General features: G+C 36.6%; 1 protein-coding gene across 4 annotated transcripts in view; it reads right to left on the bottom strand.

Moving 5' to 3' along the window:
- The window catches only part of ARHGEF12 (Rho guanine nucleotide exchange factor 12), a 145,806-nt gene that overhangs the window by 39,205 nt on the left and 79,225 nt on the right, over window positions 1–27,376 (bottom strand). For 3 of the 4 annotated variants that reach the window (XM_047690925.1, XM_047690926.1, XM_047690927.1), the window contains 11 exons: window positions 22,832–22,930; window positions 22,149–22,198; window positions 19,540–19,597; window positions 16,671–16,849; window positions 15,332–15,409; window positions 15,016–15,135; window positions 13,284–13,424; window positions 8,348–8,422; window positions 6,007–6,099; window positions 4,064–4,174; window positions 3,671–3,769 (listed from right to left, as the gene is read on the bottom strand). In XM_047690925.1, the coding sequence (XP_047546881.1) occupies window positions 3,671–3,769; window positions 4,064–4,174; window positions 6,007–6,099; window positions 8,348–8,422; window positions 13,284–13,424; window positions 15,016–15,135; window positions 15,332–15,409; window positions 16,671–16,849; window positions 19,540–19,597; window positions 22,149–22,198; window positions 22,832–22,930 (1,103 nt within the window). The remainder of the gene's footprint in view (window positions 1–3,670; window positions 3,770–4,063; window positions 4,175–6,006; window positions 6,100–8,347; window positions 8,423–13,283; window positions 13,425–15,015; window positions 15,136–15,331; window positions 15,410–16,670; window positions 16,850–19,539; window positions 19,598–22,148; window positions 22,199–22,831; window positions 22,931–27,376) is intronic. The other variant, XM_047690928.1, reaches the window with a different exon arrangement.

The raw sequence follows: 27,376 nt of genomic DNA, 5'->3' as shown, positions 1-27,376 counted from the left end.
TGTCCACTCTCACCACTTCTAAACAACATAGTACTGCAGTCCTAGCCACAGCAAGCAGACAACAAAAAGAAATAAGGGCATCCAAACTGGTAAGGAAGAAGTAAAACTTTCACTATTTGCAGATGAGAAGATACACTATATACAGAAAACCCAAAGACTCCACCAAAAACCACTGGAGCTGATAAACAAATTCAGTACAGTTGCAGGATACAAAATCAAGGTACTTGTATTGTGTACCTACTTAATGTGTTGCATTTACATATGCTCATAATGAAACAGCAGAAAGAGAAATTATGAAAAGAATCCCATTTACAATTGCAACACAATAACAAGATACCTAGGAATAAACCTAACCAAAGAGGTGAAAGACTTGAACTCTGAAAACTAATAAAAAGCTGAAGATGACAAAAAGAAATGGAAAGACATTCCACGCTCAAAGATTAGAAGAACAAATACTGTTAAAATGTCTATATTACCCAAAGCAAAGTATACATTAAATGCTATCCCAATCAAAATACCAAGAGCGTTTTTCACAGACCTAGAACAAACAATTCTAAAATCTGTATGGAACCACCAAAAGACCTGAACCGCCAAAGCAGTCTTGAAAAAGAAAAGCAAAGCTGCAGGTATCACAATTCCAGACTTCAAGTTATATTTACAAAGCTCCCGTGATCAAAACAATATGGTACTGACACAAAAATAGACACACAGATCAATGGAGCAGAACAGAAAATACAAAAATAAATCCACAACTATATGGTCAACCAATCTTTGACAAAGTAGGAAAGAATATCCAATGGGAAAAGGACTCTTCGATAAATGGTACTGGGAATACTGGACAGCAGCATGCAAAAGAATGAAACTGGTCCGCTTTCTTACACCATACACAAAAATAAATTCAAACCATTTTAAAGATCTAAATGTGAGACATGAAGCCATTAAAAATACTATAAGAGAACGTAAACAGTAACCTCTTTAACATTGGCTATAGCAGTCTTTTTCTAGATGGCAAGGGAAACAAAAGCAAAAATAAACTACTGGGACTACATCAAAATAAAAAGCTCTGCACAGCAAAGGAAGTGACAAAACTCAAAGGCAACCTCTGGAATGGGAGAAGATATTTGCAAATGACATAGCTGATAAAGAGTTAGTATCCAAAATATTAAAGAATTTATAACTCAACGCCCCAAAACCAAATAATCTAATTTGAAAATGGGCAGAAGACATGAACAGACATTTCTCCAAAGAAGACATACAGTTGGCCAACAAACACATGAAAAGATGCTCATCATCACTTACCATCAAGGAAATGCAAATCAAAACTACAATGAGATATGACCTCACACCTGTCAGAATGGCTAAAATCAACAACACAAGAAACAAAAGATGTTGGCAAGGATGTAGAGAAAAAGGAACCTTCTTGCACCGTTGGTGGGAATGCAAACCGGTGCAGCCACTCTGGAAAACAATATGGAGGTTCCTCAGAAAGTTAAAAATAGAGCTACCCTACAATCCAGCGGTCACACTACTGGGTATTTACCCAAAGAATACGAGAACACTAATTCAAAGGCATATATGCACCCCTATGTTTATAGCAGCATTATGTACAATAACCGAGATAAGGAAGCAGCCCAAGTATCCATCAATTGATGAATGGATAAAGATGGTGCATATATAGACAATGGAAATTATTCATCCATAAAAAAGAATGAAGTCTTGCCATCTGCACTGACATGAATGGAGTCAGAAAGTATGATGCTAAGTAAGTCAGTCAGAGAAAGACAAATACCGTATGATTTCACTCATAAAACAAATGAGCAAAGGGAAAAAGGAGAGAGGGACAAACCAAGAAACAGACTCTTAATTATAGAGAACAAACTGAGGGTTACCAGAGGGAGGGAGGTGGGGGTTGAGTGAAATAGGAGATGGGGGTTAAGGAGGGCACTTGTGATGAGCACTGGGTGATGCATGGAATTGCTAAATCACGAACACTGTACACTTGAAACTAACATAATGCTGTATATTAATGAACTGGAATTAAAATAAAAGCTTAGAAGAAAAATAAGTCATGGGGATGAGAAGTGTAGCACAGAAAATAGTCCATAATACTGTAATAACTTTGTACAATGACAAATGATAACTACACTTTTCGTGGTGAGCATCATATAATGTATGTAATCGTTGAATTACTATGTTGTACACCTGAAACTAATAAAATACTGAATGTCAATGGTACTTCAATTAAAAAAAAAAGGAATATAAAAGTCAAACGTATTTCAATATATGGTCCTTTTTTCATGAAGTAAATTATCTTAAGTATAATGTGTAATAGTTCAAACAATGGCAGTATAATCAGAACCCTAATGAATTCACTTCATAAACATCTGAGTGATCAGTCTGTACCAGATCTATTCCATGTTGGAGAAACAGCAATGAACAAATAGAACAAAAATTCTGCCCTCGGGGGAGCTTTACATTCAGGGCTGAAGAGCAGGGACAGAGGCAAAATAAATACAGAAAATAAAAGTTCTATGGACAAAAATAACACAGTAAAGGTGATAGAAAGGGAAGGGGTAAAACTTCACAGCGGCTAGCCAGGGCTGGCCTCCCTGAGAAGGTGAGTGTATTCCACCTCGGGGAGGAATGGAGGCAACTTCATCAAGGAAACCAATGAAAATGGGGCAAGAGCTGGAGGGAAGAGTGGAGCCAAACTGTTTCTGTGTTTGTCTGTTTTAGGTAAACTCAGGATGTTTGCATGCTAATGTGAGCGATTCCACAGAAAACAAAAAACTGCCGATGCTGGAGGGAAGGATGACATATGCTTGGATCCTGTAGCTGAGCAAGCAGAAGGAAATACAAGGTGGAGGGTGGCAGGGGGAGCAGGCCTTGGAGAGAAGAAGGCAAGCTTTCCACGGCCTCAGGAGAAAGGCCAGAGTGCAGAGGGTGATGAGGCCAGGGGGTATATGTGGTAGAAGTTCTACAGAAACTTCAAATTTCTCACAGAAACTGCAAGGTCCTCCGCTGAGAAGCTACAGGAGAGGAAGTGATGAGGTTCCGGGAGAGGGAGGGTGGGCAACAGTCATCAGAGAGAAATGAAGCCGTGGAAGGTCCAGGGAGCATTAAGGGTTTTGACTTACCCTACGGCAAGGCTAAGAATAATGACACTCATTAGTTTAAAAACCTTATAAAGATTTCTACTGGTAAAATAAAAAACTATTATCAATTAAGTAAGATCTTTTCTACCACTTTTTAGTTAAATTTGTGCCTCAAACTTCAAAGAGGTCAACCGGAGTTCATTATACAAGTATTAGCCTTTGGATCCGAACACATTTGTATGCATATCATCTGTGTTCTCTTTTGCACTCTCTTCATTATGCACATGTATAAACCCATATATATATATATATACATATATATATGTATATATATATATACATACACACACACACATACATATATACTCCCTAACACCTACTGTGAGAAAGCGTAGCCTGCAACTCATTTAGAAATGATGAAAGTATCGGTCAAGAGTAATCAGTAACTAAGATACAGTACAAACATCAGAAAGTCCAAAACAGTAAAGTCCAAAACCAGGGGAAGGAAGACTGGAAGTAGGAGTCCAATAACTCAATGCACCACAGCAAAGATTGTGTATTAATTGGTAACTTACTGCGGATCGATCCAGGAAGAATTGATGAAACTCAAGGAAGACACGACGAGTCTCCTTGGAATTGGTCTGCTTATATAGGTCTGAATAGAGATAACAGAGCTGTAGTAGAGGAAGAAATGGAAAAAAGAGAAAAAGGGAGAAATCATGAAAAATGTCACCTGCTAGATCTTCAAGTAGGAAAGTTTCCAACAAGTAGGCCACTATAAGGAATGTCATCATTACCACGTTTTTTAAAAATATAGTAAGTTTTTAAAAAAATAAATTAATTGCATTTTAACTATCTTATGTATCTATCCTGATATGTTTAGAAACTCATCTTGCAAAAGTGAGAGGTTTTATGGCATGAGAATCAGTGTAAGAACTCTGAACGGGCTAAACGGTAGAAAACGTTACCAGTGTAGCGGGGTCAAACTGCGAGACCACGTGGTGCAAGAAAACAGCCAGGTGAGCAGGGCGAGACTTCAGCAGTTCGATGCTCTGGAAACAGCTGCACTGCCCATTGATCTGGAAGAGGAAGTCCGGTACATCAAGAACTCCACCACACAGGTGCAAAATATAAGGTTAATCTCAGTTAAACACAACTACCCAAACTGACCTACCCTAAAAAACTTGAGATTTTAAAAATTCCACAGGAATGTATTAGCACACAGGCTTATGGAATCTCTTCCCCTGAAAATTAATAACCTCTTAGAAATAGGTTGGAAGAGAGACTATCTTAGGAGAACGCAAGTTTAGAAGACGATGATGGAGAAGCTCAGATGTCTGTATATCAGGATGCAAACACCAGCATCAACGACACTTCTAAAAACGAAACGGGAGGCTTTCTGCCTATTAATGAAATAAATATCTTCGTTTTCTTTTGAGCTAATGCAGAAATGGTGGTATGACGATGGAGATGTATAATTTTAAGAAAGACGACTCTGAGAAGCACTGTATGGTCCCTAATGACAGCAAATACAGAAAACTACTAGTTAAACCTAAAGTAACCTTGAATGACAATTTCCACTTAAGTTCCCACATCTCTAAATAAATTAGAGAAGAAAGTTATTCTAAACAAATAATACCAAATCTTCACAATCTCTTTCAGAAAATACAAGAAGAGGGAACACTTCTCAGGTCATTTTAAGAGGATGACATTAGGGGCACCTGGGTGGTTCTGCTGGTTAAGTGTCTGACTCTTGATTTCAGTCATGATCTCAGGGTTGTGGGATTGAGCCCAGCACCGCGCCCTGTGCTGGGGTTGGGGGTGGGGTGGGGTGGGGTTCTTCTTGGGATGCTCTCTCTCCCTCTTCCTGGGTCCCTCCCCCCCACTCTCTCGCTCTTTTTCTAAATACATGAAATCTAAAAAAAAAGGGGGCAGGGGCCCAGCATTACCCAAATATGAAAACCAAAGATAGTGTAAAAAAAGAAAATGACAAACCAATATCCCCCATTAAAACTGATATAAAAATCATCAGCAAAATAATAGCAAGTTGAATCTGACAATACATACAAAGGAAGATACATTATGACCAACTATGGTTTATCTCAGGGATGCAAAGCTGGTTCAACATGCTAATATCAATCAATGTAATTTACCATGTTAAGAAACTAAATTAAAAAAAAAGACCCACATGATCATCTCAATCATTCAACAAAGTTCAACATCCATTCATGATGAAAACTCTCAACCAGAAACAGAAAAGTAAACTTCTATAACCTAATAAAAAGTACCTACAAAATACCTATCACTGACATCTCACTTAATGATGAAAAACAAAGTATCTTTCTCTCCAAGGTCAGAAATTAGACAAGAATGTCCTACCTCACCACTCCAATTCAATCTCACAGTGGAAGTCCTAACCAGTGCAATAAAGGTAAGAACAAGAAATAAAAGATGAACGAACTGGAAACAAACAAAGTAAACAAGGAAATAAATCTACGTAGAAAATCCCAAAAAGTTATTTTAAAAAGCCCCCAGAAATAGTAAGTGACTTTATTATTTATCAGCAAGACTAGGGGTTACAAGGATAAGAATCAAGCCAGTCAGACTCCTGTATGCCATCAATAAACAACTGGAATTTTAAATCAAAAGAATATATTTACAATTACACTCCCTCTCCCAAAATGCAGTACTTAAGTATAAGTCAATCACTCCTTATCACCTTTAAAAGTGAAGTCATTTCTACTGGTCAAAGTTAAAATAAACAATCCAAGCAATTGAACAATCTTAGTTCTAAGACATGGCCTTAAATCTTTAAAAACAGAATTTCATTCTCCAAAAAGCATTCATTTTCACAACAAATCAAACACGTTGAAGAATTAACAATTTGTGTTTTAGAAAAAAGTGTCATCACCTGTTCATGTTCAGTGCCGAAATCATCATCCTCTGCTCCAATAATATGAGGCGCTACACGGGGAGAGGGACTCCCAATGAGTGACTGAGTATCCTGGTAACATTTAGAGAAAAAGAACAGAAAAATTATCTGTTGGTCAAATCAGAGAAAGAATGAAGCCAAATCATCAAAAGGAAATAGTTCACTAAAATGGATTCCTTTTTATTTATTTTCTTTAAGTGCTTTATTTTCAAAGAAGTGGTTCTCAAATTTTCAAGGCAATGAATCATTTTAGCAAAGAAAACCACAACAGTATTGTCTGTTCCTTGGAGAGGGGGGAAAAAAAACATTTCCTCTGGAAATAATTAACACCTTTTGCTCACTACACTCCTGGATATCTCATTCTAATCACTCTGTGCGTACTCCATTCATTTCATATAAACCTTGTCATAGGCAGAAAGTTGGTTTACGTAAATAATTACAATTCTAAAGAGACAGAGTAAGAAAAGTGAATGAAGACCACAGGACAAACGAAAAACGAGAGTAAAAATGATAAGACGAAGTGAGGAGAGAGGTTAATACAAAGACTTCTATTAACATCACCTAATTGAAAGCTGTCCCTGAACCCTGTTTTTTTCCTTTTCAATTCATTTTCGTAAGTGCATAGTGCAGGGTTTCTCAACTCTGGCACTGCTGACATTTTGGGCCGGATCATCCTCTGTTGTGGGGGCTGTCCTATGCATTGTACAATGTTGAGCAGCATCTTGGGTCTCTATCCACCCACTCCGTGCCAGTGGCAGCCTCCCAGTCATGACAATAAAAAATGTTTCCATACACTGCCAAATGCTCCCTGAGGGACAAAATCACTCCTGGTTGAAAATCGCTGGCGTAATGCAACAAAATTTCCAAGTAATCACACAAAATTAAAATCATTTTGTATAGAAACAAAGAAGCAAAATTGCAAACATAAATTGTACGCTGGCAGATCTCCCTGCCATGCAGCAGCTCATCCATTTGTCAGCTCATTTACAAAGTTGGATTTAGCCTGAAAATGCCGGTGTAAGGGCATTAATGTGTATAATGTAAAAAAAATATGGGATGCTAAAGATCACAAATACTAAAATCAAAGGCCATGCAGTAAGAAGAGAAATACAAATTTGGGAAGATCTAGGGAAAGAATGAGCTCAGCTCAAAGCTGACAGTGGCTGATGCAAGATGTGGGGCAGAGCAAGGAGAGCGGGGCTATCCTGATTCGGGGGTCATCTGGAGAGTGGTTTTAGCTGAAGCTATGCACACTGATCCAGTTATAAACAAAATACTCCGTAGCTGTGGTCTCCCCTCCTGAAGCATGGTGCAGTCTCTGTATCTGCATCTTCTAAACTTGCTTCTGCTTTTTTTTACTACTTGTTTTTTGAACCTCAGGCTTTAGTCTTTTTTTTTTTTTAGAAAATGGTAAAACAAGAGAAATGTGTTTAGAGTGGTTTCAGACAACTTTTGATTTTACGCTGTTTTGGTGTCTCTGATTTTTCAATAGTCCTTATGTAGCAAATAACGGATGGGTCACGATATGCTGTTAAATCTCTTACTATAAAACCTGATACAAATCTAAGTAAAAAACAAAATCAGAATGCTAAAAAGTATTTACTTAAGAATATGCAAAATCCAGCAATTCCAGTTCTGAATAAATACCCAAAAGAACTAAAAGAACCTAAACAGATACTTGTATGCCCATGGTCATAGTGGCATTATTCACAAGAGCCAACAGGTGGAGACAACCCAAGTGTCCACCGACAGATGAGTGGATAAGCAAAACATGGTCTATACATACAGTGGATAATTATCAGCCTTAAAAAAGAAGGAAATTCTGATACAAGCTATGACATGGGTGAACCTTGAGGACATGATGCTAAATGAAATAAGCCAGTCACAAAAGGATAAACACATATGATGCTTCTCATGTGTGGTCCTCAAAAGTAGTCAAATTTACAGTAAAATGGTGGTTGCCCAGTGCTGAAGATAGTGGGGAGGCAGTGCTGAATGGCTACTGAGTTTGAATTGGAGTAGAGGAGAAAGTTCTGGAGAAAGATGTGGCGATGCTGTACAACAGTGATAATATAACTTAATGATAAGACCTGTATACTCAAAAATTACAAAAAGGTAAATTTTATGTGTATTTTACTACAATAAATAAAATAACATTAAAGCCAACCAAATACCATGGAGTAGCTCCTCTCCATTTACCAACTCTTTATTAATAAGTTTAAGCTTTTTCTCTCCCAACCCACAAATATCAGGTGTGTCTGTCACTGAAGTAGAAGGACAGCTTAAGAAAGCACTACCATTTCATGGATTTCATACTCACAGGGTCCTGAATCGCTTCACTCTTCTCTGGGTTTTCCTCTAGACAAATCCTCTCCTTCAGGGCACTCTTGGGACTCTTAAAAAAAAAAAAAGAAGACATTCAGTTCATTTCAACAGGCTCACCAAAAAAAGATAAGGAAAAATAGGGTGAAAAAAATAGGGTCCTGAATTTCACATTTGTATTTGTATCTTTCTAAATACCTGGCTCTACTATTTGTTCTCCTGACTTTGGCAAGACATGTACATGTACTCTCTCAGTTGTTTTAGTCTTATGTTGATAAACAGCATCACACTAAGAGAATAGTTGTACTTTGTCTCCAGGCCTGTGGGCTACTTTCTACCAAGTAACCCTAACCAGATTTATTATGTACCTCAAATTCATTATGTCAAAGTCAAACTCTGACTTTATCCAGCTCTTTAAACCCCCTCTGCTCCCAACTCTTCTTCCTTTTTTTTTGAAGATTTTATTTATTTATTTGACACAGAGAGAGATATTACAAGTAGGCAGAGAGGCAGAGAGAGAAGCGGGGGTGGGGGGGTGGGGGGGGAAGCAGGCTCCCTGATGAGCAAAGAACCCAATGTGGGGCTCAATCCCAGGACCCTGAGATCATGACCTGAGCCAAAGGCAGACGCTTAACCCACTGAGCCACCCAGGCACTCCAACCAACTCTTCTTTCTATGCAACTTAAAAGCATTCTCGCCTATTTATATGAATAAAATTAAGTTTCTGCCTATGTTTCTGTGAGTATCATGTGAAAGTGATTTGTGGATTCCTATAAAATTTGTATGTTATGTTTGGGATGTCCTAATATAAACCAGCAACAATATCATGTGCAGAACTTCAATTCTGGACGATAAAGAACACCGCAAAGCAAAGGAGCCATTCTTCAGAGAGCAGCTGAAAATGAGGTACAGGGGATTTCTGTGTGAATGCCAACAGGGAAGGTGTATGCTGTTTATACCAAGACAGAACAAGGTAAAGACAATAGTAGCTTCAAATATAAGCCCCACCTTGGAGAAATGGAGAACTTTGTGTCTTGGACAAGAGATATAAAAGACAGAGCTAGAATAATCTTGTCACACTGAAAAGTGAGAAAGCTACCAAAGTTACCGGGATGTCACGTTAAAAGAATACTGAAGAGAACCCAAAAGGGCTCCCACTGCCCAAAAGAGGGATAGTTTCAGCAACAACAAAAAGTAATGACTGCAGTGGACTACAACAGAATAAGCAAATATGTTAAAGTCTACGAATTCAAATATTACACATATGCACATGTACACACACAATCCCCCTGCATTAGTGACTGCTAGATTGTGTTAAGGTACTGACTTCTCTGGAAACAGATACATAGAGGGATAAGAATCTAGTATCTATCCTGCATTTCCTGTATAAGCTGTATTTTAGGGTAACCTAAAAGCTAGTAAGAGAAAATTCTTTGTAAAATAATTCCACTAGTAAATACAGAAGGAACGACAAAATCATAATATCATCCTTTTGAAACCACTAATTAAATAATGGATACAGGCATTTTGATCATCAATGACTGGTAAGAACATTACATAAAAGCTTAATGGAAAAGTTGATTATGTAGGAACCATGCTGACGTCATCTGAACACCTTAAACAAACCTACAGTCACAGAAAGACAACCAGACATTCACCTCCTGATGTGATGTAACAGGATGTACACAGTCCCACCCATGAATTGTTCTTGCCAAACAACAGCTCTTAATCTGATCGAGACTCCAGATCTCACTAATAGCTTTCAGGAAATATACAGAGATGAACACATTAAACAACACCATGAAAATACAATTAAAATGTGTTTGTTTTACTGGGCATATTACCCAGTTTCTGTCACAAAAATATAGCATGGAAAAAAAAAAAAAAAGAGGAGGTAACAAATTAAAAGACTATGAACCAAAGGCTGAAGACCTTGACTAGATCCAGACTCAGATAAACCAACTGCAGAAAGATCATTATGAGACAATTAGGGTAATCAAATTGCATATTAAGAAATTTGATTTTATGATAATGTTATTATGGCTGTATTGTTGAAAAAGTCCTCTTTTAAAGACACAGATTAATGAAATAATGTCTCGGATTTACTTGAAAATACTCTAGTATCTGCAGGGTGTGAAGAACGGGGGACAAAGACATAACAAGTTGGAGAGCTTGACGATGACTTCAGAGGTTGGGTGATCAGGTACATAGCAGGGACTGTTAGGCTCGTCTCTATTTTTGAATAGGCTTAAAATTTTTCCACAGTAAGTTTTTAAAAACATTAGCCATGAATTCACAAACATCACAGAGACAGATGCTCTAGATTGTAGGTGATGATCTGTGGTGAACCTGCTTCTGTTGTGAGAACTGGGTGTGGGGGTGTTCTTCAAAGCCTTCTCTGAGGGGAGCATAGCAGGGAGCTTTACAATAATAATGGTATCACAAACATTACAAGAAGACTGTTTTTTAAAAGTGAGCAGAAGAAACACATGGAAGAAATGTGGAGATCCACAAGCTAAAAGCAGCACATCTTTAGCTTCAAACAGACGCCCGTAGGAATTAAGCTAGTTTGTCATGCAGTCAGTGACTATCCTCGTCCCCACTGTTAATCTTCTCTCACCTGGATTTCCACAACATTCGTTTACTATTCACCTGGCTTCATTCTCCACATCTATAAAATAGTGATACTGCTTCTTTAATATTATTGGGAGAATTTAAAAGGGTACCTGTAGAGCACGAGGCACACAAAGGAGGTGGTCATTAATGGTAACTATTTATGAGCCATTCTGTGCACATTTGTTAAGGGCCCATCAAGCCTAGCAGTCTTCGTCCTTCCAGATCTCCCTGTCTCTTTATTCTAACTCATTTCCACACTGACGTGTTTCTGAGTGTGCTTCTCCTCTGCATGCGAGATAAAGCCCAAACTCTCATTCATTCTGCTGTTCATTCAAATACTTATTAAACACCAATTATATCTCAAACAGTCTCAAGTCACTGGAATGCCTATTTCTACACTTGCCAATTCACTGTTTCATGAAGTTATATTTCTAAGCCATTAACCCTAACCCTAACAGTCCTTTAAATATAAGATAAAATTCAAATTTTTCTTCTGTATCATTTACTGTGAATTCCTAATTGTAGGATCTGCCAGGCTTTGGAGACATAAAGTCAAATAAGACTGTCCCTGTCCTCTTAAGAAACTATCTAATGGTAGAGACAAAAACAGAGAAAAGGAGCACTAAATCTAAAAGGAGAATGCAAAAAGGATCCCTAAAAACCCTACTGTTAGAACAATGTGAAGTCTTTTACAACCTGAACTCAAGCCTTTGTTTCTAAGATAAACTCTAGTCATTCCATGCATAACCCTAATATTCCATAAAATTTTCACTGCTCTCCCAAAAGGTTATGCATTTCTACTCCGCAATACCTTTGTTAGAGTACTGGTAGTTTAGAGCTAGATGTAGACAGATCACGTATTATCTGGGTAAGTTAGCAAATTAGTCAACTCCCTTTGGCCATAGTTTTTTCCTCTGTAAAATTATGTTAACAATAGTACTACTTCATATGGCTGTTATGAGAATTAACTAAAATAAGGAATGCAAAACACTCATTACAGTATGTGGTATGTATGCCCAATAAATTTTTTCATGAGTCAAAATTGAAATTTCTCATTAAAACCTTCAGCCCATCCAATCATAAGACTGCTAGCATTATCTCCCCCCCCACCCCGCAAAATCCTCAAATTTTCCTTGAATGAAGTTCTGAGTCATTGGGCCTAAGCCTCAAAAAGTGGCCTGAATGATGGCTTGAACCAGTGGCTTTCAATTTTTTTTTTTTTTTACCACGACCTTCAATAAGAAATTTTATACTGTCAACCAGCATGTGAACATACAGAGGTGCACGTATGTGTGTATCTAACAAAAGTCACAAGAGTAGCACTTACCTTATCTACATTTTGCAAAGCACTATTTCCTATTCTTTTCTTTTTTTAATGCTAGTCCCAACCCACTACATTGATTCCACGATCCACAGTTGCAAAACCCTGGTTTAGACTATCTTCTTCATCACTTTAAAAAAGGGTGATCTATTTTTAAGTCATTATTCCTACTACTGCATACTATATACAAAGGATTGTTGAATAAGCAACAGTGAACTTAGCTGGTTAAGTATTCATACGACTACAGTGGTACATCATAATCAACTTGAAATGTTTTCTTATGATCTTCCTAACAAATATCCATCTTCATCTGGCAATTTGAGGGTTAATCAAGAAAGTGTTACTAAACAAGGGCTATTAACTCAAGTCTATCTAACAGGACTAAGGTTTTTCCTCTTTGTAATGGCAAAGTGCCCCATGATTCAAGACTGAGTCACTCTAACCACAAATGGAATATTAACATGCTCTTAAAGATATCAACAGTTGGCCTCTTGGTTCAGTAAAAAAAAACCACTAGCATTATTAACTTCTCAACCCACAAACAAGAGGCCTGCTGGGAAATTCCACCTCCTCAAAAGAAACATTAGGCAATGTGTATCTAAGGCAAAAAGTGAACTCTGGAATTAAAAACTCAGACAACAGTGTCCAGAACTCTGCTCATCAAATTGCTGTGTGAAAGGTGGTGGTGATAAAAAGTTAGTAGTAAGGGGCGCCTGGGTGGCTCAGTGGGTTAAAGCCTCTGCCTTTAGCTCAGGTCATGGTCTCCGGGTCCTGGGATCGAGCCCTGCATCAGGCTCTCTGCTCAGTGGGGAGCCGGCTTCCCCCTCTCTCTGCCTACCTCTCTGCCTACTTGTGATCTCTGTCTGTCAAATAAATAAATAAAATCTTAAAAAAAAAAAGTAAGTAGTAAGAGAACACCTCTAATTCACGTAACTTAAAATCCTATATGGAAAGGAGCTGTGAAGAAGAAAACAAGATCAAGACGTAGAACGCTTACATCTGCGCTGTCACTACTGGGCCGAGAAGTGTCTCCACTGCTATAGTCAATTCTGCCTAGTCCATCACCAGGATCGGCTTCCACCTCACTGACTGGCAGTGGGTCACCTAAAGGCCTGGAGGATGTAACTACAGCTCCATCCTAAAACGGATCAGACACACGCACACACACCAACACAATAAAAAAATTCATTACTGATTGCATAAAGAAACAGACTCACACTGTCATCTAAATGGAGACTGGTAAAAGTTGGCCAGTTTGATATGATCAAGAATGCTTAAACCTCTAGAAATTTAAAGCATAAATAACTACTAATTCTGTGGTTCTAAAATGGCATGATCTTAAAGACAGGGAAAGTGCTATTTTAGCAAGGAGAAAAAGAGTTCAAACTTCTTAATAGAGCAAAATATAAAATAGTTGGTTAAATTATATAATTCATATATCCTGCCCATTATAGTAAAGATTATTACACTAGAACTTCTGGTTAACTGCCTCCCAACACTTTAGAATTTCAATAAATTGCCAATTCTGGGACACAGTACTATAACATAATACAGGCTTTTAAACCAGGAACCACATTTTTATTGTTTGAAGAGAAGAAGAATGTAGTTTTCGCTCAGTAATTATAACAACATAAAACTGTCAACATTACTGAGGCATAATACTCAAAATTACATATACCTAATGGGATTGAAAGTAATGAAAAAACTAAATACTGTGTAACTGAAAATACACTGAACCAGGAAGTCAGGAAAGACAGTATAGCTGTGTGACCTCATCTAAATCATTTAACCTGTTTGGACCCCAATTTTCTCAACCACGTGATTTTTTTACTTTAAAACAAGCCGATGAGGCTACATGATCTCAAAGAATCCTTTGAGTTCTACAAAACTGTGGCTTTCACTCACAGACTCAGGAGCACAATAAATCAACACCTTTTACCCATTTCAGATGGTACAGGGATATGTCCATTTGCTTTAAGATGAGATATAAGGAGCTTTTCAGATCCCTAACCTGAATATTACAGAATAGAAATCTGGTTGGACTACTATTTCTAATGAGACATCATCTCCATAACTTACACCGATATAACAAATTCTATTTAATTCTAGTTCAAAATTTCAGTGAAAAATAGTCGTTAAGAATGTGACAGTGCTCTGAACTCATCAGACCAGGCCTAAACTCCAGTTCCATTGCTTTTAAGTTACATGACTTCAGACAGATTATTTAGTATCTCTGAGTTTCTCTAACTGCATATGTAAAATGGGAGCAAACAACAGTAGTGTCTCATCTTGGGGAGTTGCTATAAAGATAAGCGAGAAAATACTTATCTCTCTATTTAGCATAATACCTGCCATTTTACAAAATCTTACGTTCCTACTTAAAAACATAACTGCCATTCTCTTTGAAAATGGGAGAATGAGCCTTGAAATGTAAACATATGTATCTAAATACATTTTAGTAATTTGTGACATCAAAGCAAAAGCACTCAATTCCTTTTAAAATGATTGTGGAACAAAGAAACATGATCATCATGTGCAAGCAAAGAATCAGAAGCCCACATTTCTTTTAGCTAATCATTATTTCTGTAACAATGCTACACAAGACATCTTCTTGGCCTATGCTAGAAAAAAATAACTTTTAAAAAAGGCAACTGCAACATTCTTTAACACATTCCCAGAAGAAAAATCTCCTGCAAAAAGTTGGGTAGCACTTTTAACAATGATGCTACCTGAGCAGAGCCTGTGGCTTTGGATAACTGCTCTTGCAGCTGAGGAATGTGTTTCTTGGCCTCTTGGATCTCTTTTAGCAATCTTTGGGCAGGTGTTCGGTTGTAATCTTCCTGCAATAACTGAAAAGTTATAGAAATATTTTGAGAATTAATTACTTATGTCAAGGAAATATAGAAAAAGTCCATTCTTAATAAAAGAGCGGATGGCATTGATTACAACACTGTTTGGCTGTGGTCGCGACAAATAAAACCAACTCCACTAGGCCCACTCACATTTTCACTGGCCTGTAAACAGCCCCATTTCTTAATTCAGTACCTGCAGCCGTTCCTGTTCTTTCTGTAACATTTTTCTCAGAATTTCTACTTTCTGGTTATGAACCACATTGTTTTCCTCCTAGAAAAGAGATAAAAAAAAAAACAAACCAACAACAACAACCAACCAACAAATACAGGGCAAGCGAAGCTAAAGTAAATAGCGGTCACAAAGACAGGCTGGGAGACACAGCGCTCGAAGTTGGAAGGTTACAGGGGGATTTCAGCCCTTCTATTTCACTTTTACTAAACGAGGTTCAAGAAAACATTAAATAATGATATCAGCTGGAGAAATGAAGTCACCTTAGTACAAGAATAATATCTTACACTGTCCATCCCTTGGATCTGTACTGTCGGTCCCCACGCATGACTCAAATTCCCAGCACTTCCTGCCTAAAATATTAAGACAGCTCCCTAACTCCTCTCTACCATCTCTTCTTTGAAGTTTCACAAACCTGTAATACTTGATCTAATTAGCTTTCCTCAACTCCTGCTACAGTCACATCACTCTCTGCCCCCCACTTCACCTCCCCACAAATTTTAGTGGATTCTTACTGCCTCTCCGGTTACATATACATTAGCTTTGTAGTTGGGATTTTTTCAAAATAAATAGTTCTACTTTTTTCAAGCCTCACCTCTCACTACTTAAATCCTTAACAGGCACCAGCCAAACAAGAGTCCTGGAACTTCCCCCAGACACTTGGTGCTTTCTTGGCTCTTTCTCTTTTATTCTTTAATTCTACTTTTATTCTTTTATTCTACTTCTTTTACCTGGGCTCCTTTTCTCCCCATTGCCACCACTTAAATGCTACCCGTTTGTCAAGGCTCAATCCAAATCATAGCTTTCCATGCAGTCTTTCCTTGTTACAACCGGATGTGCTTCCTCCCTTCTCTGAATTGTCACAGAGCTTAATAGTTCTCCCCTCATAATGTCTACATTCTGCCTTGGTATTGTAATTACTCGTATTCTCTTGATTCTATCTCAAACAACAAGGGCTTAAGTATCTACTACAGGCCAACTGGGGACACAATAATAAACAAATAAACAAACCTCTGTCCCCTTAAAGTATATATTCTAAGATAACGATAACCAAGGACCTCAAATATAGGGTATCTTAATTTTACTTTTGTGAATGGCACCCTGTTTTGTATATGGCAGGTGTTAAATATTTCTCAATTCAATCTGCTATCCCAACACTCTAATCATTTCAGATTATTACATTAATTTTTTTATATTTGGAAGTGATTTTCCAGTATTCTGAACTTAAATTTATGCAAAACTCTTAATATAAAGTAAAGGTATCATTATAAACTAGGCATTCAAGAGTTTTCCCCCCTCTTACCCCCATGAGCACAGGACTAGTAATTCTCTCCATGTTCCCAGATGCTCCAGGTGAATGAGGGGATGTCATGATGGGAGACATATGTCCAACGACTGATGGCTCTACTTCAGAATCGGCGAGTGGAATCTGGGGCGACCCAGGCGGGCGTCCCTGAACAGTGAGAGCTACATAGGAACCAGCTTGTGGTGAGGAGAGAGAGGAAGGAAAATAAGACTGTCAAAATCTTGCTTACGGCATTTCTCTACTTCCTCTTTGACAGTTGTCTAAGATCCAGTTATGTGAACAAGTTTGATCATCTGCTAACCACTGCTCCACAGAAAAAGAATCCAACTTGTCATTGCTTTTTTACGACCCCCCCCAAAAAATCTAAAAGAACAATGCCATTTTTGGATAGCAAATTACTATTCATAAGATCAGATATTACATGAAGGCAAATAAAATTTATAATCTCTTTAATTTAGGGAAGGGTGAGTTAACAGCAACCATTTACTAATGGCTATGTTCAATTAATTTCTTTAATGTAAATTTAAAAAATCATCCTATTTTGAGATGATACTAATTAGGCAGGGTTTAACTATTGTACGGAATCTAATGAAGCAATTTTAAATCAACTTTAAAAAATGAGTAGGACAAAAAATATCCCACGAAAATTGGAGAAGAACATTCAATAAATGAGTAGTGAGTTATTTTTAAAATGCGGGGAAGACAGAACTTCACTAGCCATATTACAGGAGGAAGAAAGTACAGAAAGCAAAACCAACCCTGACCAGAAAGACTCGACAACAGACATTCATTATTTATCTAGCATCGAGAAGAAAGGAGACTTTCTAAATCAAGGATATTTCTAGATAACTGACCTCTGAATGACAAAATCTCCCTCTAAGACTTTTCAATAGAATTTCTAAATATGTTTATTTCACACTTTTATCCCTATTTAACTACCCATGGAACTCACTGTCAATTATTTCAGTGTTTGAGGTTCTAAGTCTTTTTTTTTTTTAAACTTAGTGGTCACAAATGCTATGATTTGGGGGTATTTTAGAGACATAAACTTCTTAGGGTTTTTCAATTGTATTTCTCTGTCAGAAAGTCATCTCTTATACCTTACTTATCCCATATCTATAATATATATAATAAATATATATGTATAAGTGTATATATATAAAAATATGTAAATATATACATATATATGTAACTATACCTATATTTACTTGCCTCCACTAGCTTCCTAGTTCTTCCCTTTTCTTCTTCAGCTATGTCCAGAGTATGCATTACAGAGTAGGGCGTGAGGGACCAGCACTAAAAGTACACAGGTGTGAGGCACTGCAAATTTAGATCTGTTCTGGAAGCTCACAGTGTTCTGCGGTTACTTTAAATTTTTAGCCAGGCTCTCAATATTGGATAAGGCATCTTATCTGCTATAATGCTAGGATCTACTTTTTCTGAGCAAAATTTACACTGGTATGAGTAAAATATATAGCCTAAAAATCTAAAGAAATAATCTTATCTTTCATACTCTGCAATAGTTATCTGGCATATATTTATTTATAATCATAAATCATCATCTGTATGTAGCACATAAAAATATATAAAACACAATCTCATTACATAAATAATCAAACTGATTCAAGAAGAGGGTCTAATTTTGATCATCCCCTTTCTTTTTAAAAAGTACTAAAGTGAAGAACTATGAGATCGCAGGGACCGTTTAGAGCCCTGGCAAAAAGTAAAAGGGAAAAGCCCTCCGATGGAAAGGTAAAAAGATTCAGGGGTTGCTTTAGTTCAAAATTATAAAACAAGTAGGAAATATAGATTTGAAAGGAACAAACATGTATAAGCCCTACTGTGTCAGGCCCTGTTAGACTAGTTGCATCAGGAAACTACTCTGGAGCATTTTTATAATTAAATTGACTTTTATCATTGTACAATACTGTCCTTGTGATGTGAGAAACAAGACTACTTGATTAATTGCTAATGTAAAAATCAAAATTGCTTTCACCTATTTATTTTTTGTTCCATTGTTTCCTCATGGTTTCCCTCCTGCTCAATGACTCCTTAGCCTCTTAGGGTCCTTTTTTGTAGAAATTACATTGAATCATCTATTAAATTGTGTTTTTAAACTTTCAAAAAAAAAAAAAAAAGATAAGATGGCCAAGAAAGAATTCAGTTTATTAAATTATTCTAAAGATGTCCACTCTATAAAACAAAAATAGAATTAAATAAAATAGTAGTGTTTCTCCTTGGCTATAAACAACTATTTCTTATTTGTAGTCTATCGTGGAAGAGTTTGATCCAGAAGATTCTAAATTCTTAACCCTGGAGATTTCCAAGAGATCACTACCCTGGATTTTATTTAATGATTTACTTATCTGAGGAAACATGACTATGCTAGATGACTTTTAAAGTTCCATTTCAGTTTATCTGGGCCATTCCATCTGAATTCTCAATCTCTTCCCCCTCAGATGACTCATGCATTTCTTTCAAATATATGCTTTCTATATTACCAAGAGTGACAAGGATATTATAATCAACCACATATATAAAGTGGACAAAAGATAGTTATTAGTAAATTAAAATTTTTCACCTCAGACTTTCCTTTAATGCAGGATTAAAGCGAACTCCAGCCAAGAGACTAAATCCGGCCCACAGACTGTTTTGACAAAATAAAGTTTTATTGAAATACAACTACACCCATTCATTTACATACTGCCTATGGCTGCTTTTGTGCTACAAAGAGAAAGCAGAGTAGTAGACTACAGGAAACACAAATCCTAAGATATTCACTCTCTGGCTTATTACATAAGTGTTTTCTGATCCTTGCTTTAAGGGATTCAGAAACCAATTAAAATTGAGAATAACATTCACCTACATTTGATTAGCTTCACCACTTCCAAATGGTTTGAATGAGTCACCAGAGTTCCATTCACCTGGAATAAAATGATAATAGCATGTCAGACACATTCCATTAAGAATAGATATACTGACTTTAGGAATTATTATACATAATACAACCCATTATAATATAACATAGTAATTAAAATATGTATATATTTGGTTCAATATTCACTTTTATTGCTATTCTATAAGATATACTCTGCAAGAAAATGAACTTGAATCCAAAACAAGGCCTTGACTTAAACAACATTATAACTTACCATGAAAAATGACAAAAGATACCATGCAACAGGTTTTACAAGTCCTTCACAGTGAAGGGCTCTTGCAAACAAAAAAGACCTCTTTGCAAATTCACTGATTTGTCAAAATCAGTTTAAAAGATTAAAAAAACCCACAATATTTCCACAATATGCAGTATTTCCACAATATGCAATTTACTTGAAGTTTTCCAACCATGACCCAATTTTTACAAAGAAAATTAATTTTCAGTTAGACTAATTATAGGAAATGTTATCCAAAGTCTCCACTAAACCAAATTAGACAAAATATCAAACATGGAACCAATGTTATTTTTCTTGATGCAAGTAATACTAATTTTTACAAGGTCAAATATATCAGTGTCTAAGGTAGCAGTGAAAGTATACTAATCATGCCCATCAGAGATAATCAATGTTACATACAAAGTTTAATCTCTGAGACACTATTCTAGCATAAACACACCAGATACACAAACACAGACATATACATTATAACTGCCTTTTTTCCTGCAGATAAATACTTCTTTGTTGTATGTGATTATCTTTCAGTATAGATACACACGTAGACCCAATCTATTCTTTTTAACAGCTGTAGATGAAATGTAATTTCTTTTTCTAGCCTTCCATTTATTTATGCACATTTCCATTATTTACAAATTTTTAAAAATAATTATTAATTTATTTGAGAGAGAGAGAGAGTGAGTGAGTGCAGGGGGTAGGGGCAGAGTTAGAGGGAGAGAGAATCTTTTTAAGCAGACTCTCACTGAGCACGGAGCCCAGCTGGGCTTGATCCCATTACCGAGATCATAACTTGAGCCAAAACCAAGAGTCAGAGGCTTAACCAACTGTTCTACCCAGGCATGCCCACACATTTTTAATATGATAAAGATGAAATGAATTTCCCTGTGCATATATCACTTCACATTTGTACACTTACTTCCTTAGGTAAGTTCCTAAAAGCAAAGTGGCTGGTCAAAGGTTATATACTTTTAAAAAGTATATAATTTGGGGGGGTACCTGGGTGGCTCAGTCAGTTAAGTGTCTGATTCTTGGTTTCAGCTCAAGCCATGATCTCAGGCTCTATGCTGGGGGTGGGGCCTGTTCAAGATACTCTTTCTCTTCCTCTCCCTCTGCCCCTCCCCTGCTCTCTCTCTTAAAACAGTTTTTTTAAAAAATTATATCACTTGATACATGTTCACAAATTTATATCCGAATAGATTCTACCCAATTTATACTGACAAGTTTATGAGAGTAGCCATTTTACCATACACAAACTATGCCAAAGGTATACGATCAATAATGTTTAAAATTTCTGACAACCAAATATATTTTTACATTTTATTTTATGTTATTTTATTTTGTCTTTTAGAGAAGGAGAGAGAAAAGGGGAAGAAGAGAAGAGGGAGAGAGAGAATCTTAAGCAGGCTCCGTGCCATGCAGAGCCCACAGTGGGGCTCAATCTCACAACCCAGAAATCATGACCTGAACTGAAATCATGAGTTCGACACTTAACCAAATGAACCACCCAGGACCCCTTCACCTGTCATTTTAATTTCTACTTCTTTGTTATAAGTGTGGTGAGACATATCCTAATTCTTTGCCTTTTTTTTTCTATTAGGCTATTTATTTATTCTTCTCTTAGGAATTTAAAAGTGCTCTTTACAAGAAACGTATTCTACTCTATGGTAAGTTTCAAATACTTTTTTCCAGATAGTTGTTTGTAAATACATATTCATGGTGCCTTTTCCCATGTAGTAATTCAATTTTTTAAGTATTCAAATTACTCAACCATCTCAAGAGTAATGACTGACCAATCCACTCTTCTCGTACTGGTCAGAACTCAAGGCCTGTTTCTGGACTGATAGGCCTATACCTAGACTAGAGCAACCTGCTTTGAATTAATCCCTACCATGTCATCTTACACAATACCCATATACATAACAGTTATTTTTTTTAAGCTATTCTTATACCTCTGTAAAATTCATTTGGAAGACTCATCAGTTTGACAAATAATGACACATCTCCCCAGTCATATTAATATATTTTGATGAGATTTTCTTACTAACAGATAAGACTGGAGAGAAATGATCTTTATCACAGTGAGTTACTTTCCTATCTAAGAATACACATGATTCCATTTATTCATGCCTTTTATTATGCCCTTCAGTAAAAAGTAATATTAATTTTAAAATAAGTGAATATTTTTTATAGTCAACAAATACATACAATGCACTGCTTTTTATAAAAATTCAAGTGAAAAAAAAATGGTTAACATATGCTGTTTTTAAATCTACCATAATAAATTCCATAATAGTCTTTTCCTTACCTTGATGATTCGATCACCTGTCTGTACCCCAGCCCGCATGGCTGCTCCATCTGTAAAAGAAATTAATTACTTAAAATATAATTCATTTGCATGTACTGTTAATTTTCTTGAAAGAGAGGCGGAGTAACCAAATGGTTAAAAACATGTGCCTTTGCCACTCTCTAGTTGTGTGACCATGCATGGATTAATTTTATGGGGTTTTTGTTTTTTTTTTTTACGCTAAGCCTCAATATCACCGTAAAATGGGGATAAAAAATACCTACCTCAAATTACAGCACCCAATATAAAGAAAGTACTCAACATACGGTAATAGAACATATTATTATTGTCATTTTGTGAAATGTGGATGCTTTGGAACACATAACCGTTTCTTTAATCTGGTCTAATAAATATCTCTTGTGCCATGAAGAAATAAAATTCCACAAACTTCTCTAAGAAAGATGATGTATAAAGCAACAGTTTCTAAAACTGTAATAAGACTGTTTTCTTTCTAGTGCATACAAAGAAAATCAATTGGGGTGAATTCATGCCTATAACTAGGACACTAAAGGCCAATTTAACAAAACAGGCCATATGACCTGCAATGTATATGATGATTCTTTTATTCTAGGCAACAGACATTAAGCTTTTCTCTTCTTACTCTTTGCTCCGAAATGACAAGACTATTTTAAAAAACGCCTTGCCTTCTTTGACAGACTGTACGAAGACTGGATTGTCTCCACTGACCGTCAGCCCAAATCCATTGTCATCCTTCTGGATGATCACACAGCGCTGAACAAGACCTGCACAAGAACCGCAGGGTAAAGAGAGAAGAGAAAATGGGAGAGAAAAAGACATAATTACATATTAGTAATGAACTGTAATAACATATATTCTATCTGGAGAAACACAAGGTGGCACGTGAAACCCGTAGCACAAACCAGAGTACTAACCCCATAAACAAAACAAATACGAGAATATCACCAAGAGTCATATGTATTGATTTCTCACTGGAGAGGCAGAGTAGAATTGCTCTGAGATTAAAGACAGCTATGGCAAAGTGGAAAAGATGAAGTATTAGAGAGGAGATGGAAGGCCTATTCACATCTCTGCTATTTGTAACATGAAATCTTCCCCATTGCCCTGTGTTCGGGTGCTCTAACTGGTGTTCAAACCCTAGAAAATCAAACACTTGGGGACGTTAGGCTAGAAGCATCCCATGGTAAAGCCCAATGAAATCCAATCTCACTCTTAGAAAAAGAGACTATCTAAAGAAGGGAGGTGCAGGAAGAGCATGGGAGTTCTTCCAAAAGAGAGAAAGAACAAGTTCAAAGAGAAGAAAGATCTGGGCTTATAGAAAAAATAAACAGAAAGGAGAAAAAAGTAGGAAAGATAAAGAAAGAACCCTTGAGCTCAACCAACTCGTTTCTTTCACATACTTACCTGATTCCTACAGGAGAATTTGTTTTCTTTCTAGCAAACAGCAAACAAAAGTAGTCAAGGCAAGGTGAAAGAAAGAAGACCACAACCAAAGGTTCAGGAATGTCCCATCATGGAACCCTGATTAGTACCCAGGGCTGTTTGATCATAGATCAAGATCTGAAGATCCTGAACTCTGTGTTAGCCAGAGATTTAGTACTTTCAGCTTTGCAGAATCTAAGTGTTTCACCAAAAATCAATATATAAAACATGTAAAATAATGCAAGTATACTGATGTTTGGAAAATAAAAATTTCTCCAAAATAACGATTTTTACACAAAGAGCATGACCTTTTAAATAAGCCTGATGTACAAATCAAAGGATTACGTTAAAGACTGCATATTAATGAATACATGTATTTCTTGCTGTTAATGAAATGTCACAAGTCTGCGAGCCTACTACAAATGAAAGCCTGGAATAAGGGGATCATAGTACAGAAAACACAAACCATAACCCCACACAAAAAATTAACTTAAAGCAAATCATTGACCTAAACACAAAGGCTACAACTTTTCATAAGAAAATACAGGAGAAAATCATGAAGACCTTAGGGTAGGTCTTTTAGGATACGAAATGCAGCAACCATGAAAGAAAAAAAAAACAAAACTAGGAAATTGGACTTGAAATTTTAAATACCTGCTCTTCTAAAAACACGGATAAGAAAATGAAAAGGCAAGGCACAGAGTGGGAGAAAATATTCATAATTCAAGTGTATGATAAAGGACTTGTATCCAGATTATACTGAAAAGACAACAACTCTATAATTCAATAATGGGGGACTCATTTCAAAAAGAACAAAAGATTTTGAGGCATCTGGCTGGCTTGATCAGTAGAGTGTGTAACTCCTAATCTTGGGGTTGTGAGTTCAAACTGCGTGTTGGGCGTAAAGATTACTTAAAAAAAAAAAAAAAAAGATTTGAGTAAATGCAGTACAAAGAAACATACCCCAATGGCCAAAAAGCATATGCAAAGGTGCTCAACATCTGTAGCCATCAGGAAAATGCAAACTAAAACCACAGTGAGAAACCACTGTACACTAATTTGACTGGCTAAAAATAAAAAGACCGATAATACCAAATGTCGACAAGGATGTGGAGCAACTGGAACTCTCATGCATTGCTGGTGGGAGTGTAAAACGGTACAAACACTTTGGAAAACAGTTTAGAAAATTCTTGTAAAGGTAAGTACACATTTACATATGACCCAGCAATTTCACTCCCAAGAGAAATGAAAACTCATGTCCACATAAAGACTGGTTACGCACACAGTCATGGTAGTTTTGTTCCTAAGAGCCAAAAACCAGAAATAACTCTAAAGTCTATCTACAGATGAATAGATAAACAAACTGCTATATATTGATTATAATAAAATACTACTTAGCAAGGAAAAAGAGGAATAACTCATTCATGCAACAAACATGGACGAATCACAAAAACATCATGCTAAGCAAAGCAGATACAAAAGAGAGTCCATACTATATGATTACAGTGGAGAACAGGCAAAACTAAAGGACAGTAACAAAAAGCAGGGTAGTGCCTAGGGACACAGTGGGGAGGAAGGGTGAGAATGACCACAAAGAGACATGAAGGAACCTTCTGGGGTGATGGAAATGTTCTATATCTTAATTAAGGTAAAGGTTATATGAGTGTGTTCTTTGCCAAAACTCATCCAACCGTACATTTAAAAGGACTACATCTTATTTTATGTAAATTGTATCTCAAGAAAGTTGATTTTTCACATCAAAATTTGTTAGCCCTCAACTCTACAGACTATGACACACCAAACAGTATTTGTTTTTCTTCTTTTTAAAGATTTTATTTATCTGAGAGAGAGAGAGAGGGAAAGAGAGAAACAGCATGAGCAGCAGGAAGGGATAGAGAGAGAGGAGGAAGCAGGCTCCCTGCTGAGCAAGGAGCCAGACATGGGGCTCGATCCCAGGACCCTGGGATCATGACCCCGAGCCGAAGGCAGACACTTAACACACTGAGCCACCCAGGCGCCCCACCAAACAGTATCTGAATTAGCAAATTCACCACTCCCACAAATAGTAAATGGTAATGGGGGCAGAAGAAAGATAACCTATCAGAATTCAATCTTTGATATAATGCTGCATCCTTCAAGTAATTGGGAAAAACTATAACTAGAATGGGTATGAATACATAAAATCAAGAAGATTTTTTATTAATTTCTAGTACATAATACAATAAATATAAGAATTAGAGACTCCTGGTTTTGGCTCAGGTCATGATCTCGGGATTGTGAGATCAAGCCCTGTGTCGGGCCCATGTTCTACGGGGATCTGCTCAAGATTCTCTCTCCCTCTCCCTCTGCCACTTCACCCCGTACGTGCTCTACATTTGTGTATTTCACTTGTATAAAATATATATTAAGTATTTAGCTTAATGCCTGACACAAATAAGGGCTCATAATGTTAAATATTTTATTATGATTTGGACTACAATGCCCTTGGATTTTCCTGTTCAGGAATATATTACTCATCTATCCATTCCATCAATTAAAAAAATCAATTAAAACACTTTTATGTTAAACTCCTATCATTAATGCAAATGCTCCTTAAAAGGATCAATCCTCATTTATGCCTTTGTCTAAACTTTGTTTTAACAAACAAGCAAATTAGTTTTGAATGGGGAAGGAACAAACAAGAAAATATTATGGGCAGGGCTTCTTCTAAGAAGGCAACTTTAGAATATAGGAGATAGCAAGAAGGCCTGAAGAAATAAATCACCTTTTTTTTTAAAGCTTTTCCTAAATACCCAGACCAGATTAGGTAATCCCTTACAGACTGTGCCCTCTATTTACTCCCCTAGTAACATTATCATTCCCAATTGATACCCATTTGTTTTTATCCACTGACTAGATTATATGCTTCAAGAATGTAGGGGCTCCATTATTGTTTACTATCTTATTTTAGGAACTGGCAAGTGTTCAGACACAGAAGGAAATTTTGTTTAATTGCTCATGAATTAATAAAAATTAGAAAAGTTGGTGGGTCTGGAGATGAATGGAAGCTCAGAGAGGAAGGTCACTGACACATAGTCCATTTTAGCAAATATGCCCAGGGTCATAACAAACTGATAAAAATTGAATAAATGTAGTTGGAGTACTTCAGAATTTTGCAAACCTGTTTTCTACGATTCAAAACTGTCCAGCCTGATAACTTTCCCTCTTAATTCTACATCAAAAGGAAATGAGAAACAAAGGATAAGGAGGAACCAGAAAAAGAGCTTTGTGCATATCCTATTCATCTTTCTCCTCTCCCCAACCCCACTATATTGTCCATTTATTATTATTCTAACTCTATCTGCTAATCTAAGAACTTGATGTACTTTGACATATAAGATCATATAGAATCATAAGAATCACTAAACCAATGCAAAAGGAAAACATACAGCCAATTCAGATGCTATGTAATTCAAACTGATGATACTATTTTGTCCTAGGAATCTACGCCACCTGCATAAAACTTGGATTTGGGGTCATAATTAAGTAAAAACTAAGCTACCATGCCATTCAAAATTCAGAAATCTAGTCTTTCAAATGCTTAGATCTATTATGTTCCTTCCCATTCAAAGCCAATAAAATGCTTTATTTTTTTCCCCTTGAGATTTGTTCTACCTGTTATAGACCAGAAACTGTTTTAACCCACCACAGAGAATAAATTCCACCTTTCACATCCCTAACCCTGAAATCACTGATACACCAACACTAAAATCACCAAGAACTCAATTATTGCTGAAATGCCCTTTTTG

This window comes from Lutra lutra, chromosome 10, assembly GCF_902655055.1.
Source record: "Lutra lutra chromosome 10, mLutLut1.2, whole genome shotgun sequence".
NCBI classification, from domain to species: Eukaryota; Metazoa; Chordata; class Mammalia; order Carnivora; family Mustelidae; genus Lutra; species Lutra lutra.
Note: the sequence above shows the minus strand (reverse complement) of the source record. Positions and strands in the feature narration are given on the sequence as shown.